General features: G+C 35.5%; 1 protein-coding gene across 1 annotated transcript in view; it reads right to left on the bottom strand.

The window, feature by feature from the left end:
- The window catches only part of LOC134851513 (uncharacterized), a 46,208-nt gene that overhangs the window by 16,513 nt on the left and 9,528 nt on the right, over positions 1 to 20,167 (bottom strand). The window contains exon 4 of the mRNA XM_063867636.1: positions 173 to 724. Within this exon, the coding sequence (XP_063723706.1) occupies positions 173 to 724 (552 nt within the window). The remainder of the gene's footprint in view (positions 1 to 172; positions 725 to 20,167) is intronic.

The following is a 20,167-nucleotide window of genomic DNA, read 5'->3' as shown; positions in this document are numbered from 1 at the left end:
TCTTAAAACATTTAAACCAGTAAATTAAGCAAAATTGTTCATAAACTGTCTTCGGTACTAATTCACACTTTTTAGCCGAATTTTAGCCGAATAACTTTTCTATTTTTCGAAGTCATTTTTTAAACGGTTCTGTTGAATGTATCGGCGCAAGAGGGGTTGCTGGTGAAATTACTTTTATTATGATTGTTGTCTAGAAAAGAGGCGAGGTGAGGGTGATTTGACAATGCAGTGAAACCACCAGCAGAGTGCTCGATTGTGCCTCCACTATTGTGCAACATCCGGTGCTGATGGTGGGGCGAAGTGCTGCTCAGTAGGGCAGCCATTGCCGCCGCTGGGTTCGAGACACCCATGCCTAGTCCTCCTTGACTCATTGGACCTCGAGGAGGTGCGGGAACCAATCCAGCTCCACCACCACCACCGCCTCCGGACACAGAAGGTGTTGTGATGCCCCCTGTAGGTGTGGTTGAATAGTGGGGGTGGGTGGTACTAGGTGACAGGGTGTGGTGTTGTGCATGTGAGGGGCTGTTGGCGTTGTGATGCAGATGGTGGTGAAGAGGTAGGGAGGAGGAGTTAGAGCTGCTGTTGTTGTTGTTGTTGTTGTTGTTACCTTGAAGCAGGGAGTTGTGAGGGTGGGGGTGAAGGAGAGAGGGTGTGGAAGAGGAGGAGGAGAATGATGATATGCGTTGTTTCTTTGCACCCTTGCCTGGCTGAGTTGTAGACAGGCCTGAAAAACAAAGCTTCAAATTACACTCAAATCCAATCATACTAAAACTTGAACCATTTTTGATCACTCACCATCTCAGATCTCGAATCTTGAGTTATTTCTCAGATCTCGAACCTAATGTTTCCAATCGTCTAATAATTTTTGATCGAACCATTGATAAGTTTCAGCAGGAGAATGAAGACACTTGTTAGAAAGGTAACTTGAAAACGAACAGATATTAAGAACCCACGCCAAATATTCATTGAGAACGCAAATTTTGAGTTTATATGAAATTCCAGCCATATAACAGAGCTTTACAAACTTTATTCGAACAAATTATCGTTGTAGAAAAAAAATCAGTAATTTTTTTCAGATCATAGTTTTTTGGAATAGCTAATTTTTTTTGCTGCATTGGAAGAACTTGCGAACTTCTAGAACGAAAAAATCAACCACAAGTCAATGTTTTAGCAGTTTCAAACAGACCTTTTGGCCAGGTTTGAACTTGAAGTCGACCAAAAGTTGACCCAATTTAAATCACTTTTTCAGTTAGGAATCGAAGCTGATGTTTCTCCAGTGACCGAAATGAAAACAACATCCATTTAAAATCCTAGATACACACGTGAGAAGGTGAGAAGCCGCCGTGACATAGAAAACAGACAAACAAGGAATTAAAAGACACTCAAGGTCTTCCGATACATGTACATCATAGAATCAAACCCAAAAACATAGCCAACTAACAGTTGGAAAAGAGTAATTAAACAAGGAAACTGGAAAAAAAACTGATTTGTTTTTTCAAGATCCTTCACTTTTTAAATTTTAAAGAAAAAAAAATGTATGGCCTTTAAGCTCTTCGAATTTGTAGAACAATTTATGATGGAAACTTTTTTGTTAAAGTTAACCCAATATGAGAAGGAAATTAAAAGAATCACAAGTCAAACCGCGAAAAATCAAACTGAGCGTGAAGAAATTTTAGACCTAAACAAAAAAAACAGCAAAACCTATATAGGAGCGTTCACTACGTTCATTACTCTTAGACGCAACAAAAAGGCAACGGAAAAACTAAAAGAAAACAAGACTAACCGGAAGCTTCTGAGCCTGGATGGGAATGGGAGCGTACTAATTGCTCCTATTTACTCGAACAAACATTTATATAACAGATCCGCAGAGGATCAACCCAGCTTCAAGCTCTTCGAACCTCCTGGCTCTTAATAATTGACACTCCTTAATTCGAGAAAACTGAATCAATATGAAATTACCGCAGATAATTTTGAAAAAGAAAATGGCTTTCATTTGATCTTAATAAAAAATCTTAAAAAAAACCGCCACAAGCAAGATTAGCCAACCGGTAAGAAAAGAAAAAACATACTGACTTTCTGTTTGAGAAAACGTCATTTTTCTAATTACAACAAATAGATTGCCTTAAAGCTTCAAGAATTTATAGACCAGTTTATGATTGACATGTATTTGATAAAATTAACCCAATTTGAGAAAACTGGACCGATACATAAAAAAATGTCGCTGGGAATTCTGAAAATTAAATTCCACTTTCCAAACTAAAATTCGATCACGTTTGACGTGTCCTTTTGCTGTTCGATAAGGAAGTTTGCTTCTTTCTAACGAAGTAAAGGCATTAAAAATAAAAGAATTAAAGTAATTTTGAGCCTGAACAAATTTAACGTCTTTTCCTGAAAAGAAAAACGAAAAAAAAAAATCGCAACCATTATAAGAACTGAAATACGCTCATCGACTCTTTATAAAATTCGGACTTTTGCTAAAAATGTGACATTTAAATTTGAGAGACACTTAAATATGAGTGTGAATAAATTTTTAAAAACTTTGCTTATGATTTATAATTATTTAAAATAATTTAAATTTCAGTATCGTTTCCATGTATAAAAAACAAAAAATATATCAGAGACAAATAAAAAAACGAGGATAGCCGGTGGCTGCCCAATAAGTGCAAGATGCTACAAACACAGTGCTGTTAAAACATCTGATAAAAATCAATAGGGCCCAAGCTGAAGCTGGAGGTACCTGTTTGATGTTTTTTAGACTAGGTCGTAATGATGCGGGATGAAATGCGTAAATTTCAAAATTTTAAACATTGGACTTCACTCAAAAACTAGTGGTTTCTCTACAAAAACAGGAGTTTAGCCGCTTATATAGTGGAGATTCCTAGGACTCATTCTTTCAATTGAACATTTGGAAGAATAGGTTTTGAACAGTAGATTATTACCAAAATAGAATATGCCGAAAAGATAATTGCACATTTCAAGTTTAATTGAACAATTAATTTCAATTTTGATGGGACAGTTTATGAGAAAAGGAAAACATAGCAATCAGACAGTTGGAACAGAGTCAATGAACTCAATTAAACAAAAAAACGACTGATTTCTTTTTTGAAAAAATCGCAAGCCTAATAAACTATTTCAATTTGAGAAAACTGAATCAATATGTAAGGTTGTTATTTCGCTGAGAAATCTGAACCATAGCCAACCGAAGATTGGAAAAAAGTAATGGATGCAAGTGAACATAAAAAAACACTGACTTTCTTGAAAAAAATCTCAACTTTTGAAGAAAAAAATAGATGCCCTTAAAGCTCTTTGAATTTCTAGAACAACTTATGATTGGCACTTTTTCCTTAAATTAACTTAATTTGAGAAAACTGTACCAATAAATAAAATTTTATATTTCACTTGGATATCTGAAAACTAAACTCCACTTTCGAAACAAGAAAACTATCACAATTTTCGTAACCTTTGCATTTTGCTGCTCGATAGTGGAGTTTGCCTTACTTTTAACAAAGGAAATGAACTGAATTTAGAAAGAAATCGAAAGTCTAACCGCGACAAATCAAATTTGGGCCTTAATAAATTTTTAGATTTCCTGAAAAAAATCATCTATATAAAAAGTTTCCCAACATATTTTTTCAGCACGGGGTGATAGCGTAATGGTCGTTTTACTAGAAAAGAATTTAACCTCTCCTAACTAAAAAATGAAAATTATAGAGGGACTCGATTTCTCTACTTTACGATATGACCGACACTAAAATTGCTCTAACAGCACCTTTGGCACCATTAATACAAAATTTTATGAGGGACAGCACGCCGAAAAAAACCTTAAAGTGCCTTAAAACCCCATAAAGCCTGTTTAAGTCCAGAAAATTTTGCCTTTATAAAATCTTCATAGTGTTTTCCAGAGGGCTCAAAAATCAATTCTGTCGACCTTAAAAAAATATCAGACAAAAGTTTCAAAAACTGTATGAAAAACCGCCCTCACCCTCGAGGAAATTCTAGATCCGCGCCTGAACTGCAGCCTTCGTTCTTTCCCACTTTCAGTGGCCGAAACAATAAATCATATGTTCACCTAAGCGGGGTAATATAGCTGTACATCGTATATGAAAAGAACTAAGCCTGTGAAGTGTTTCCTCGGACGAGACTTGAAAAAAAAGTCTTTAAACGGCAAGTGATGAGAAAAACAAACTGTTTATTTGCAAATTGTATTCGCACTCCTTGAATTTCATTATTTTGTTACCAATTTCAACAATAAAGATAGAGAGAAAATCCCCAAATACCTAAATTACGTACGAAAGAAGCATGAAATTTAATGATTTCACGCACAAAAATTTTATAAAAATAAGCGCCCTCTTTATTCGGGAAAGCGACCTCTTTATTCTAATCGAGCAAAGTCCTAATTAGATTTTATGGTTTGCTTTCAACCTATTATGAAGATAAAACCCAATAATTGGGCCACCCAACTAAGCTACATTTGCCCTCCAAAATAGATTTCAAACTATTTCATACTGAGAAAATAGGTCAGATGTTACTTACTGCCTGTTTTTTTTTGTGTTTCATTTTATTTTGGCCATCATACGTCATTTAATAGATGTTTATTTTATTTTAAATCACGAACAAACTAAATCATACCCAAAACAACGAAAAACCTCCAACATAGGGTTTGAAAACTTGAAAAAAAACAAGGAAAGGAATTTATTAAACTCATTAAACAAGGAAAAAAATTCTAAACTTCGAAGAGTTTGCATGACTTTGTAATATCAAATCAAATTCAGTCAAATCGAATCAAGAATAATTAAATTAGCCTTTTATCATGCCAGCGTTTGAAAACGAAGTTGAGACTTAAGGGAACTTTTTGTATGGAAAGTTATTGCTTACACCGCTGAATCCAGCTAGGAGGCGGAGCAGAATGGTCTAACAACAAGAAAAGACCCAAGAGCAGAAAAACCGAAAAAACTTTTATCAGCTACACGGTAATGCAACTACTAGAATTGTCAATATTGTAAAAAAAAAACGAATATATTAAGCATAAATTGAGTACTTCGATCGAAATTTTTTCAAGAAACTAATTTAAAAGCTTGATGATGAAAGTACTCAATTAAAATATAATTTATCAATTACCTTGGTAGTATTGACGTTTCTCATAATTGCTTTCATCTATTAGCCGGTATGAATAAATACTTAACAGTTTTTCTGCTCTTAGACCCTTTCTGCTCTAAGACTATTCTGCTTATTGACTGGCCACCATCGAGATAATTGCTCAATAAATCCGTTCGTTCATCGATAAATCATTGCTTAAGATCATGGCTGGCAAATTGTATGATATTTTCAAAAATAACAAACTAACAGTTAACTATTGAAAAAAAAACATCTTATTTATTTTAAATTGCTAAATAACTCAACACATTAAATTGCAATAAGTTTCTTGAGGAGAAATGCCAGTTTTCCAGCTTTATTGACGCCAAGTTGGGTTCTGAGCTTCCCAAACGTGAATACATCACGTCAAAGAGTTCCAAAATAAACCAAAAATCCTGAACTGAAAAAATTCAGCACAAATCTGCAAAAACAGTTATATGCAGAGCAGGGGTGGATTTAGGGGGGCGGACGCCTCCCCCTCAGGGATTCGAGCCCCTGCCGACCCAAAGGGACCCCCTTTGTACTATTTTGAGATAACCATAGACGGACCCTTAAATTTTTCTAAAGGCGCCTTAGGCGCCAATATATACTCATTTTGAGGGGGGAGCTCGCGCCAAAAAAACGCACTTTTTTGGTCATAATTTTCCAAAAAAGTGACTACAAATGCCTTTTTTTTAGCCTGTTTTTCAAATTTTTACCTCCGGCGCAGAAAATTTTACCAAAGCAGAAAGCAGGGTCTTTCTAGAGCTTTAGGAGAGCTAGGAAATTCACTTTGCTCGACCTAAATAAAAGGTCGACAAAATTTTCGAAAAATCCTAGATCCGCCCCTGATGCGGAGTGTTTTTGTAAGAAATAGCTAACATTAATGTTAGAATATATAAATAACATTGTATGTTAAACTGAGCGTTAAATAACAATGTTAAATAACTTCCCAACCCTGCTTAACATAGGAAAATTTAAGTAGAAAGATGGGGACTATTTCAAGCGCGAAAGACTGAAAATTCTTAAGCAATCGACGCCCTAAAAACTGTCTAAAACTGACTGGTTTTATAGCTTATTCTTTTGAAGTTTCGAAAACAAATTCTAATTGGCTGACACAATTTTTGGGCATTCGGTCCTTCTGCCAAGAGTACTTCCCCTAGAATTATAACTAAATGTTTCAATCACTGATTTTAAGCCTATGGTACTCTTAACTTTCCTCTGTTGCAATTAAATCGTAATTATAGAGAAAAAAAAGTAAAAAAATTATTTGCTTACTTCGAGTCGTTCTGATCAAAGGAGAGTTTGCATTTATCAGTGAAAATCCATCTAAAAAGCACGAAGCTTAAATTCATTATGATCTCTCTAACTTCAAGTGCAGAGAGATGCACAATAAAATAGGCTTCGAGAATTTGAGAAAAATATTTACTGAAAAATCAGCAGTCAAGAAGTCACCAAAAAGGGTTCAAATTAAGTTTTACTTTGTTGAAACAAAGCTTCAATAAACAATTTCAGGTTGTGATAAAATAGTACGGCAGCTAGACGAAAAAAAAGACAAAAACCACAAAAAGTTGAAAAAATCTAATATTTTTTTAGGTTTGTATAGAATGTGGTTCAATTTGGAGATGCTGAGACAAAAATGCAGTGTTAAATAAGTATTGCAAAACAAAATTTATCAAGCGGCGCTAAAGGCGCGAATGACCGAAAGCTCGCGAAGGCCGGAAGAATATTAAAAATTTTTAGTCCTTCAAATGAAGAATTATGAGGCAAATAATCAGATATAATATCAGCCAAATACATTAAAAGTCTAAGAAACCTTGAAGCGAAAAACGAGAAGCAAGAAAAGAACTTAAAATTTAAAAATGCTGGTTTGAAACCAACAGTCGAAAAAAAAATAGAATATAACGGCAATTTAAAATGCAGACATGCTCAAAAACATCTGTTGACCAAACGATCTATCAGAACAGTTATCCTTCTGCCCCGAATTAACTGCTTCCATTAAAATTGCTGCCCAAATGATTTGAATGATTTTGCTAATCTAGTTTGTTAACTGAAAAAAGTCTTTATTCCGATTTCTTCTCGCTAGCTAATCGCAAGCGCAAAGAAACTAAATTAAAATGTAAATCTACATTAGATTTTCCTGCTTTGCCGATATGAAACACTACTTACATATTCCAAGAAAGAAGAACCTCAACGTTATTTTTAGGATCAAATAGTTAGCATGAAAAATATACAATCATGGGAAAAAAAATTTCAACTTATTCGACGGGATCTCTAACCAAATCAGTCGATTTCTATCTCTCTCACTCTCATTTTTAGTCTGAAATTTAATCGTAATTAGGGAAGATCCATTTTAAGCATTTCCGGGTAAAGGAGGGCGCTGCATGTTATTTCAGATTTCGGTCACGCTTCAAAACAAACGCATTCCACGGCGGAGCCTAACGGTCGAGGGCAGACTAGGCTAATAAATGAAGCATGAATTAGCCTTTTAGCAGTGGGGATTACTTCACGTCTCCGGTCAGCGAGTGTAGAGAAAGAAATAGAGAGAGGGAGCTTTCAGGAAATTCGGATATATTGAAATAAGGAGCAACAACCTATACTGAAGTGAAGAATTCATTTCAGTTGTTTACTAGCTTCACTCTTTTTGCGCAAATGGTATGTTGTGATATGTATATACTCTCTCTTTTAGACGACGGGGGAATGAAACAGGCTAGACAGTTGTAGCTGTAGTGAATGGTTCTTTTGATGGCTTTGACCAAAATCCATATATTACATTGTTCTGTTCTGTTCTTTTCTGCTCAGTTCGGAGTCAGAGGCTGAAATAGATCTTCGTTCAATTAAGCCACGTTCCCGCGGCGGCCCAACTGCCGGAGGGAGACGCCAATCTTATGCGACCACATGGTGTCTGAATAGAGCGCGCCAAATTACATGGACAGAGCAATATCACTGTCTTTCTCCTTTATCAATTTTATAAGCTGGTTACACTTGGACGAAAACACAATTCATCACGCTTGTCCTAACAACCAAACAACTACCTCATCACATAATACAAATTAAAAAAATATTTCCTAGAAAAAACTTAAATACTTCAATTTTGATATCCAAATTAACGAAAGTTGTTGTCTTGTGCCATGTTGTATTGAACAGATAATTTTTCACTAAAACAACCAAAGGAGAGTTTGCATTTATCAGTGAAAATCCATCTAAAAAGCACGAAGCTTAAATTCATTATGATCTCTCTAACTTCAAGTGCAGAGAGATGCACAATAAAATAGGCTTCGAGAATTTGAGAAAAATATTTACTGAAAAATCAGCAGTCAAGAAGTCACCAAAAAGGGTTCAAATTAAGTTTTACTTTGTTGAAACAAAGCTTCAATAAACAATTTCAGGTTGTGATAAAATAGTACGGCAGCTAGACGAAAAAAAAGACAAAAACCACAAAAAGTTGAAAAAATCTAATATTTTTTTAGGTTTGTATAGAATGTGGTTCAATTTGGAGATGCTGAGACAAAAATGCAGTGTTAAATAAGTATTGCAAAACAAAATTTATCAAGCGGCGCTAAAGGCGCGAATGACCGAAAGCTCGCGAAGGCCGGAAGAATATTAAAAATTTTTAGTCCTTCAAATGAAGAATTATGAGGCAAATAATCAGATATAATATCAGCCAAATACATTAAAAGTCTAAGAAACCTTGAAGCGAAAAACGAGAAGCAAGAAAAGAACTTAAAATTTAAAAATGCTGGTTTGAAACCAACAGTCGAAAAAAAAATAGAATATAACGGCAATTTAAAATGCAGACATGCTCAAAAACATCTGTTGACCAAACGATCTATCAGAACAGTTATCCTTCTGCCCCGAATTAACTGCTTCCATTAAAATTGCTGCCCAAATGATTTGAATGATTTTGCTAATCTAGTTTGTTAACTGAAAAAAGTCTTTATTCCGATTTCTTCTCGCTAGCTAATCGCAAGCGCAAAGAAACTAAATTAAAATGTAAATCTACATTAGATTTTCCTGCTTTGCCGATATGAAACACTACTTACATATTCCAAGAAAGAAGAACCTCAACGTTATTTTTAGGATCAAATAGTTAGCATGAAAAATATACAATCATGGGAAAAAAATTATTTCAACTTATTCGACGGGATCTCTAACCAAATCAGTCGATTTCTATCTCTCTCACTCTCATTTTTAGTCTGAAATTTAATCGTAATTAGGGAAGATCCATTTTAAGCATTTCCGGGTAAAGGAGGGCGCTGCATGTTATTTCAGATTTCGGTCACGCTTCAAAACAAACGCATTCCACGGCGGAGCCTAACGGTCGAGGGCAGACTAGGCTAATAAATGAAGCATGAATTAGCCTTTTAGCAGTGGGGATTACTTCACGTCTCCGGTCAGCGAGTGTAGAGAAAGAAATAGAGATAGGGAGCTTTCAGGAAATTCGGATATATTGAAATAAGGAGCAACAACCTATACTGAAGTGAAGAATTCATTTCAGTTGTTTACTAGCTTCACTCTTTTTGCGCAAATGGTATGCTGTGTTATGTATATACTCTCTCTTTTAGACGACGGGGGAATGAAACAGGCTAGACAGTTGTAGCTGTAGTGAATGGTTCTTTTGATGGCTTTGACCAAAATCCATATATTACATTGTTCTGTTCTGTTCTTTTCTGCTCAGTTCGGAGTCAGAGGCTGAAATAGATCTTCGTTCCATTAAGCCACGTTCCCGCGGCGGCCCAACTGCCGGAGGGAGACGCCAATCTTATGCGACCACATGGTGTCTGAATAGAGCGCGCCAAATTACATGGACAGAGCAATATCACTGTCTTTCTCTTTTATCAATTTTATAAGCTGGTTACACTTGGACGAAAACACAATTCATCACGCTTGTCCTAACAACCAAACAACTACCTCATCACATAATACAAATTAGAAAAAATATTTCCTAGAAAAAACTTAAATACTTAAATTTTGATATCCAAATTAACAAAAGTTGTTGTCTTGTGCCATGTTGTATTGAACAGATAATTTTTCACTAATACGACCAGCAGCAACAGACTTATTTCAACTGCGCAAAGGGCGGTCGCTGCAAGCTTGTGCTTTTTTAACGGCACATGAAAGGGGAAAAACAAGACATGGAGGCGAAGTGGCATACAAAGAAAAAGAATCAGAGATAGCATCAAAAATCAAAACTAGGCCAGAAAAGCGGGCTTACCACATTACATCAGAGAGGTCGGCGGCATTCAGTGGGCAGAACGGTCTACAAACTAAAGGATCACAACAGCTATGTTTCGTCCCCTTTTTGGGATAATAGCTCTGAACAGACCGTGAACAGGACTAAAAATGAGGGACACAGCACACTATATTTGACCAAATTCTGAAACAATTCGAAACAAAAAAATTCCTCTAGTTTTAGGAGAGCTACTAACATCTAGCTGCAGGAAAATTCTAACGGATGTAAAATATTTATCTTAGGCAATCTTAAAATAAAAACCACCTCAAAAAAATGGAGGCGTAGAATTCAGGAAAAGATCCTTCGCTTTCCTGTACTACTTTTGAGATCAAGCTAAACCTAATAGAACTTGAGTCGTTATTCCAAATCGGTCTATGACATACGGACAGGCGTTTTCCACCTTGTCTTTTATGAAAACCTTCGCCTTAAAACAAAGGCTACCAAATCATGCAGACAAAACAACCGCGGAACTTACAAGGGCTCAAGTCATAGTCATTATAATATGCAACTCTTCCTATAACTCTAGGGGATAAAATATGACACAAACACCAAATTGTAGCTTAAAATTGCAAATCACTAGTCTAAAAAAGGGACAAGAGCTAGAATTAGACCAAACTGCCGGATTAACATGAAAAACGGAGCCGATTTTAGAGGAATGCGACAATTTAATTCATAAGCAATAACTTCCTGAATATCTAAATTGACGAATTATCGATTACAAGGGAAAAATGAAGCCTTATAAACGTCCCAAAATACGCCGAAAGGAAAAGCGTTAACTTATTTTAGAATTGGGTAGCTAGTTGCTAGACGTCTGCGTAAAAGTAGGTAGACGGTACATGCAAAAAAGGAAATTGAAACAATCGCTTAGTTTTTATTCGTTCGGGAAATTGTCACAGCGGCACCATGTGCAGTTGGCAAACTATCGACCAGTTGTACTTAATTATTTAGAATAATTGAATTCCGCAATATTTTTTGATGCCAACTTTCTATGACGCTACGTGCTAAAATACATCTTCACGTTTTTAATGATTTTATGAAAATAATTTTCTAGTTTTTTTCTTTTCAGCACATGCTCATAAGTTATGGGGCTTTTCGACATTTCGTTCTGTTGAATAGCATTTTTTTCAGCGACCGAAAAGGAAAATTCATTCAATTGACTATCTTGAAGATATCGGCCTCTTACCTTTTTTACTATATATACCGGCCACTCGATATAACACGTACCATACTAAAAGGCAAAAATAGGGTTTTAAAGAGTTAAACACAGAAATTAGATTAGAATTAGGACAGGGAAATATACTTAAAGAGCTTCAGCCCGTCCGTCCGTTCGTTTATCGATTGTTAGTCTAATCCAAAAACGGTCGGCAACCTAAGCATACCGCAAGTAAAAACCGAGAGGCATACACGCGAATCAGTCAGGAATACCATAACGCAAGGCAATACTTTTGAAAGAAATACCGCATCCGAAAAGGAATACCTAAATACAATTATAAAAGAAGCAATTGAACCTCATTCACTGAAGAAGTCCATCAAAGGTAAGCTGCCTATTTCAAATGGCTATGAATCGGATGTCGAAGCATTGAATACATGTGAATCAAAGGATTTTCTGTATTATTGAAATAAAAAAATGTCCTTTCCCCTGAATAAATAGATTTAAAACCTTTTAATTTTAGACATTGAGATTTTAGGAAACTTCCGACCGGATGAAACTGGTCTTGAGCTTCCTGGAAGCATGGATTTCGGTGATTAAATAATTAAAATTTTTTGTTTATGAGGTAAATTTTATAACAATGAACACCGGGCTGTGCATGTTTACTGCATATGTTGTTTTCCAGTAAAACGAAAAAAGAAATCGGTTATCATCTATTGTACATTCTAAATTTTACTAAAATCTACAATTTTTTTTACAAGTTTTTCTCGATTTTTTTAGCTCTTTTGTGCCTGCGAGCTTTCTTGGTACTCACTCGACTCGACACCCGAAATGCCTAGGATTAAAAAAGCTTAACCTTCTGCATTGAAATTTTGCATGAAGTTCAAATATGACAGTGCCGGAAAACGTCTTCTGCTAAAAACAGATTGCGAGAAGATCGTTTAACATCATCTGCAAAGAGCATTTGAAAACTCCCTGGTTTGAAAAAGTAGCTAAAAACGAATACAAAAATGCGCGTGTTCTCATTAATTTTATGATTGAAGTAACAATTTGTTCTTCTGCATGTCTATGAACTTTATCTACAGAATTTATCAAATCAGGTTTCTTGCTTCTAAGTGCCCTATTTATATCTCGATTTATAATGGATTCAACTATTCTGCTATGAGCGAGTAGGTCTAACCAAGTCGAGACGAAACGTACCGCCAAAGCAAACGATATATTCTGTACGCAATTCAAGTTTCCTCAAAGTGTTCGAATGGCTTCTGAGGCATCGCCCATTACAATCCGTTAATCATATTTGCAAAGTAGTTCTCGACAAATTCGATCTCAAAACAACTTCAAACAAGGGCCTAATTTAAAATCCAAACCGTAATCTAAAACCAATTAAGAACTCAAAGTTCACGGTCAAATCGTCCGATTTGAAGCTGACGAGATTATAGAAACTAAACTACATCATTAAAGGCCTGGCCTATGACCAAAGTTTTCATCATGAAAGGAGCAGCCCACACCAAACCCTAACAGCTCCAAGCGGTCAAATATTCACATGACATACACAATGAAATAAGTCATCGAGAAAAAGAGAACGGCAAACACAATAGAAAACTAAATAATATAATATACGTATCAAAAGAAACCCACCAAGTCAGGTCATTTTGCTTTCAACCTCGTAGAACCCTGACTTAAGCTCACAATCATTAAACGAAAAAAATCAAAAAAGATCATCGATGCGAAAAATGGGCCCGTCTGGTCCAAAGTACTGTCGTATAAAGGTAGCAGATATAGACCCGACGAGCAAAAAATTGCTGAAAAGTATTTTTTTTTCGTAGAAGATCTGACTCTCATGTGACTCTCTGCTATTCGGATCGTTAAATTTTTTTTAACACACAAGGGCTCAGGGAAGCCACCAAAAGTGAGATTTTGAAAATATGAAATTTAGACCCGAAAACACAGCCAATGTTAGGTAAACTTTATAAAAGACAAATGAAATTAACCGAATTTGAAAAATGTGAATCGATGTACAATTTCAATGTGAATCAGAGGAAACGCACAAAAACGAATGAACTTTTTTTTTAAACAAAGCCAACAGCCATTTTCACAATTGATCTCAACGAGACCAAAAAAAAACTCAAAAAAAATAAATTTCGAGTTGAGAAAAAAATATCACCAAAAAAGCTCTCTGAATTTCCCAAATTTAAAAAAAAAAACTTTTGAAACTTTTTTGATCATAACCAAAAACTTCGAAAAATGCCAATGCAATAAACGAAACCATAAAAAGTTATTGATGTTTCTAAAGACATTTTAAATTGAATTTTGAAGAAAAAACGTATCATGTTCAAGAAGCTTTTATCATTGGCACTTATTTCAGAAAACTAACTCCATTAGAAAAAACTGGCTCGATACGTTTAAATTTCATTCCACTGAGAATTCCAAAAATCAAAATCCTGTCGAAAATAGATGTTGTCACGTCTGTTCTCGGGCCGTTCCCACTTTTGTAGTTCAAGCGCGTAATTTGCATAATTTTCAGTGAATGAATGTGAATTGACTTGAAAAAAGTACTATATATGTGTCTTCACTACGTTCATTGAAAATTAGTAAACCATTCCAATTTGATACACAGTGGCGAAGCTGCGATTCGCAATAACAAGCGAGAACACGACAAAAAAGCAGCTCTATTAAGTGCAATAAGAAAACGTAGAAATAAGCATCGAATTAGTAAAAAAAATTCTGCTACGTCTCCGATTCGATCTGCGACATAGAGATTTTGAGTCTCAAGCACTAACCACTCAGTCACGGACGCTTAATAAATCACAACCACTAGCCACAAATAAAACAGAACAGATGCTATGACCTTTCCAATGCTACAGCTAGTGATTATAGCAAAAATGCCGCCAAATAAGTGAACATTTTATGAACTTTTATTTGCGAGCTAGGTAGGAAAAAAGAAGATTCGTGCTAACACACTACGCTCACAAGCTCGCTAGTAAAAAAAACTGAATCAATAGCTACTTTTTTAATCCGCTGATAATTCTGAAACTCCTTTTTTGAAACTAGAAGACATCAAAAGTCAAACCGCTAAGAATCAAACTTGAGTGTGAACAAACTTTGAGAAAAAAAAACGACACGAAAAAATTAAGTGATATCTCCACTTCATTCATAGACACTTAATCAATCAATTTACAGCTATACCAATTTTTAGATTGACTGGACCGTTAACAACTTAAAATCGTTTAAAAAATTTCGACTTCTAAATATGAAACAAATTTTTCATCTTTAGGATATGGTCGTAATATTGTGCATTACGTTGTGCACTCTTTTCTGTTCTGCGGCTCAAAATTATCAACTTTTCAATTGCGCTTTTTTTATTATTATCCAGATTTTGTTTCGCTTATTTCAACAAATCAGATTCGAGCATTATGATCAAACTTTCGTTATAAAAAACGATCAGTTTTGGGGCGTATAACAGAAAAGAACCCATTACTTCTACAACAAATGGCTACTATTGAGGAGAGCAAAAGCTTGTCTTGTAATGATAAATCGCTTCTGCGCCACTTGCTGACTTTTAATGGCTCCATTAACAACAATTCTGATTTATGATCTGAAAAGAGAACGAAATTTTTACCTTCGCGCAACATAGTTTCAGTAACGTCCATCCCATTATTTAAACGGTTGATTTATTCGGCCGTGTTAGTGTACTGACTTGAATAGACAGTTTTAGTTTCTAGGTGATCTCACTAGCAGAATTAAATCAAAGCAGAACGAGCTTACTTCTGTAATCAACAGTATAAAATATTGAATGAACTCAACTGAAGCACAAAACATCACTATACCTAAAAATTTGTAAGATCCATTTTCACTACTGGGCTAACCAGATGAAAGAAGTCTAAAAGAGCTCTTCACTTCTATCTGCTAAAAATGAAAAAAAAATAGATTTCTTACTTCAAAAGAGCAAAGACTGATGCTTCCGGGGAAATGAAGTAAGGGACTCTGACTTACACAGCCAAGAAATGGGCATGAACATTAAATTAAAAAGCACAATCCTTCTTTTGAAAAATTTACACAAACACATTTCACAGAGCTTGCAACGGTCCCATTTTTCAAGAACCAAAATTTGAGATGCAATTAATTTTTAAATCGATCGATAGGGCACTGAACTAAAAAAGACTGAGTTATTTGGTTCAAATTTCAGTTTTAGTAACACTTTTGAAAAAGAAAAACACGCGACAGTATTTTATTAAGTTGAGTGATAAAAAAAACGGACTCAATCGATATACACGTATACTGTCATACATTTCAAGAAAGCTTAAAAAACTAATCAGCAAGCAGCTCAAACTAAAAAAAGCGGATAAACATTCTAATCCCGCCCCACCACCACCACCACCATCGCACCACCCCCCGTTAAACCAAGTTAAGATCTTCCACCCCAATATTTAATTCGCATTAAATTTGCTATGCGCTGCATGTAAAATGTTAACACCCCCCCCCCCCCCCACCACCACGGCTTTGAGAGGGGGGGGGGTTTGGAGTGTGAGAATGTTAACTTCTTTGTCCAAAAAAGCTCTTATTGTATGGCCTAATTTTCTATCACACTGGAATCGCTTTTTGTGATTTCAATTGAGCTCTTAGATTCATTATTATTGGAAAGCCACCTGAAACAAACCATTTAAATAGAAGTCAAAAGTTCATAGAAGTTGAAAGATGATATAAAGCAAAAACTAAGGCTTTCATGACCCGAGTAAGGTTAAAGTCACTTCGCTTATTGATTTATCATAAAACTAGCTAGTGAAATGACAAAACTGTTGCTTTTTATTAGAAGAAGATGGCATATCCATTAATTTTAGACAATTAAATTATTAAATTAAACGATTGAATTCAATTTTAACGGTTGAATTTAAAGGTTCACAGAAATCCCAAAGCTGATAAAGCGAAAATTTAGACTTTAATGAACCCTAAGTGAAAGTTCACTTCGGTAAATGACTCAATAACCTTAATACTAAAATGATTAAAACTGTTGCAAATTATTTTGCGAAGAATGGGCTTCACTTTATTTTGGACAACATTACAGGTATCTGCACGGCACCATAAAAAACGCAGACAATTGCATTGATTTTGTCGAAACTGCAAATGAAAAATTCTGTCGCCTTCGATTTGTCATCATTTTCAAATTAATTAAACTGAGAGGTATTGACAAGCTAACCTCTCTTCAAAGAACGTTTGAGGGAGAATGCGCATACATTAATCCCTCTAATCGTTTAAAAATGTCTAGAGTGGGAAAAAGATTTTTTTTCTGATCAAAACAGAATACCACATAATACAATTTAAATTAAACACGAACTTGTATCCTTGTTAAGAACATTTAAACTAATTCGTTCAAAAAAAATGAGAACTAAAATATTGGTCAGAGATATCGAGCCAAGCAGAGGATACTTGCTACAAATACACTATTGATGATCGTTTAAAAACGCGTCCACTTGGAAGAGCATGTTTTCGTTTTGAACCCCCTCCCCCCTCCGAAGTGGCAACCTAACGTAGAATCTCCCGCTCCCCTGCCATGTATTAACAACAAACTAGTTTGGCTTACAAAATTTGAGATCATGGGATGGCTTAATAAGCATGCTGAAAAACCGGTATTCCCTCAATATCATGAACAGTTTTTCATGCAGGCTAAATTTAGTCAAGTCGGAACATTCGCTATCAAAAACCATCAAAGATCAGCTCCTATAAGGATATCAAAGAACTCTACTTGCTCATCTTGATAAAACTTTGCCGTTTTAAATATTAAAGACTCTTAAAATAGTAACAAAAGGTACGCGGGATTTCACAAGTGTCTTACAAGGAAGATCTGTAGCGCCGTTCTTCTAGCTTATAGTCAGATTTGAATCAAAAAATAACTTCATATAAACAGCCGTTGAATACTTACTTCTACAATAGTTTTTCTCTGTCCTGAATTCAATAGCATTTAAAATATTGAAATTCACATTTCATTTAAATATCTATTAGAACTTTAACCAATGCTCGAAAAAGATAAATTGAGAAAAATATTAAATCTGTGACACACTCGAGTTAACAGAAGTCCAAAAATAACCGATGAAAAAATTTGCACGGCAGCGCGGCTGAGCTTCGCACCACTTGCGATACGACAAGTACAAGATTAAAACAGCCTGACGCTCAAGAACTAGCAAAGTGGAAACTTCGAACGATGCTACCGTTGAATAAAAAAACTAAAAAGAACAAAAAATTCACCATAGCCAACAAATTGGTATGATTGACCTTTTTTTGATAAAATTAAACCATTTTGAGAAAACTGGGTCAATAGGTAACTTTGTTACTTCGGTGGTAAATCTGAAAATTAAACACCACTTTCGAAACTAGAAGTCGATCACGTTTTTCGTGACCTTTACACGTTTGCTGTTCGTTAGTTGATATTTCATAGATAGCTGAAATGTATTTTCTTAAATTTCTTTCGACTTCAAATTTTGAATTTTGGTATCAAAATTGGCTATAAAATTTATGACATTTAAACTCGTTGAGTTTCAAAATTCAACGACTCACTCATGAAAAAAAATAATAATTGTTATTAAACAACATTAGGTCTGCAAAAAGTATGCGAAACCTAGCGTGAAAATTCATAGAAAATTAAGATTTTGATAGATATTATGAATAAAATACAGTAAAAATCCAAAATTATTTCAACATCCCAGAATCAAAACTTATCCTAACACCCAAAAAAAAAACTGGCTCAGTTAGGCCTTATATCCCTTTTCAAAGAATTTCGATTATTCAAAATTTCCATTAGCTGGATTTCTTCTTCTGCTGGGGATACTACAGAAAATCGAATTACAAAGTCGAGATCCACTTTAGAGCCATTTTGATTCATCCGTCCACTTGGAAAATGAATTAGAAAAATCAAAGAAATCATCACCGAAACCTCTTAAATGGAAAATCGAGCCAGAAAAAAATAAACAGTTTCTTCATAGAAAGAGTGACAATAGATTTATCGTTGTGTTGCTCAGCTTTGAAACTTTGCATCATGATTTAAAACTTTACCTGTTAACTCGTATATTTGCGTTATCTTTTAAAAACTGTCATAGTATCTAAATTTAGTTCATGTTCCATTTCTAGTTGTGCTACTTAATTTATTTATCTGTCTGGCGCTAACTGGTATTTAACCTTCGGAGTTTGTCGGTCACCTTTGGATGACCGCCAATTGATTGTCTCCGACTAACTTTCTAACATACGGTTACTTATCTCACTGGATAAATTTGAACTATCGAAACCGTATTTTCACATGGCGCAGCAAGCAGGCCAAAGCGGGGAAAAAAACCCACTAGGGATTAAATCGTTTTGGTCCTCGACGTTCGCAGAGCCACCAATGCTATGGGAGTTTTGGTTTAATCGTTTTCAATGGGGGATGGTGGCAAAACATGGTCTAAATCCGAATAACTTTTATTATGCCAGTACGTTAACCACAGCGCAGGTTACAGCACTACCGTAGGAGGTAGACGGAAAGAATCGCCTGGCGTCGGAGCAAACACTTATCTCCAACTTGTATTTGTGTCTGGGGGAGAAAGGACAAGACGAGCTACATAAGAGGAAACCACATCTGGATTTATCTACGACAAGGTACTCTAGAGTATTAGATACCATCGAAACGGAATTTAAAAAGGAACTGAATGAAACTTACGAAACATTCCAATTATTGGCACGGAAGCAACAAATAGGAGAATCCTTGGAGCAGTTCCACTCAGTGTTAAGCGGGCTGGCCGCCCGATGTAATTTTGGAACGTTGGAGACCAGAATTCTGCGGGATGTGTTCATTGTAAACATGAACAATAGGGAGGCCCAAAATGAGTTATGCCGCTCGACGAAGACACCAGAGGAGGTGTACCTTATTGCACTGTCATATGAACGTGGATACAAATATGCTAAGTCATACGGATCGGCAACCGGGGGAGCAACAACTAGTGGCACCACCGGTGGAAATGGAGCGTTTCAGATCAAAACGGAACCGGTGGGAACAATCCGAGGAGGATACAGAAACAATAGACAGCGCGGCCGTGGATCGTTCAGAGGACGAGCGGAGATGAGAGGGGGTGGTTCTAGAAGATGCTATAATTGTGATCAACCCAATTTTACGCCGGAACACCTTACTCAATGTCCAGCCAAAAATGCGACGTGCTTCCTCAACAATACTTAAAAAGGAGAGACCAAATTTTAACACCACACCAAATGTCTAGCTTTTATTTTAGCTTCAAATTAATGCTGAAAAGAACTTACTAAAATTGACCCCATAAAAAGTTTTTTCTTAAATTTTCAATCCGAAATTGAGGCCCTGAAAAAATGACTTGAATTCGCTATGTTTAAAATTGCACAGCATAAAAAAGAACTTGAAACATGATTTTAATAATAAAATTGGCCTTAGATATTTGAACTTCAAGTAACCATTTGCATGCAAAGAATGGCTGTCACTTAACTTTAATCTCAAACTAACGACCGATTTTCACCATTTTCAAATTGAATGAACTATTCCCTTGACCTGAAATTTAACGTCTCCTTATTTAGAGATGAGACCAATCCTAGAACTTTGGGGTGGTAATTTTTCTCTGAAATCTGTACTACAAAGCGTAGCCATCATTAACTTTTATTTTGTATCAGAAATGTGATGTGACATATAT

The sequence above is a fragment of the Symsagittifera roscoffensis genome, chromosome 7 (genome assembly GCF_963678635.1).
Source record: "Symsagittifera roscoffensis chromosome 7, txSymRosc1.1, whole genome shotgun sequence".
Lineage (NCBI taxonomy): Eukaryota > Metazoa > Xenacoelomorpha > Acoela > Convolutidae > Symsagittifera > Symsagittifera roscoffensis.
Note: the sequence above shows the minus strand (reverse complement) of the source record. Positions and strands in the feature narration are given on the sequence as shown.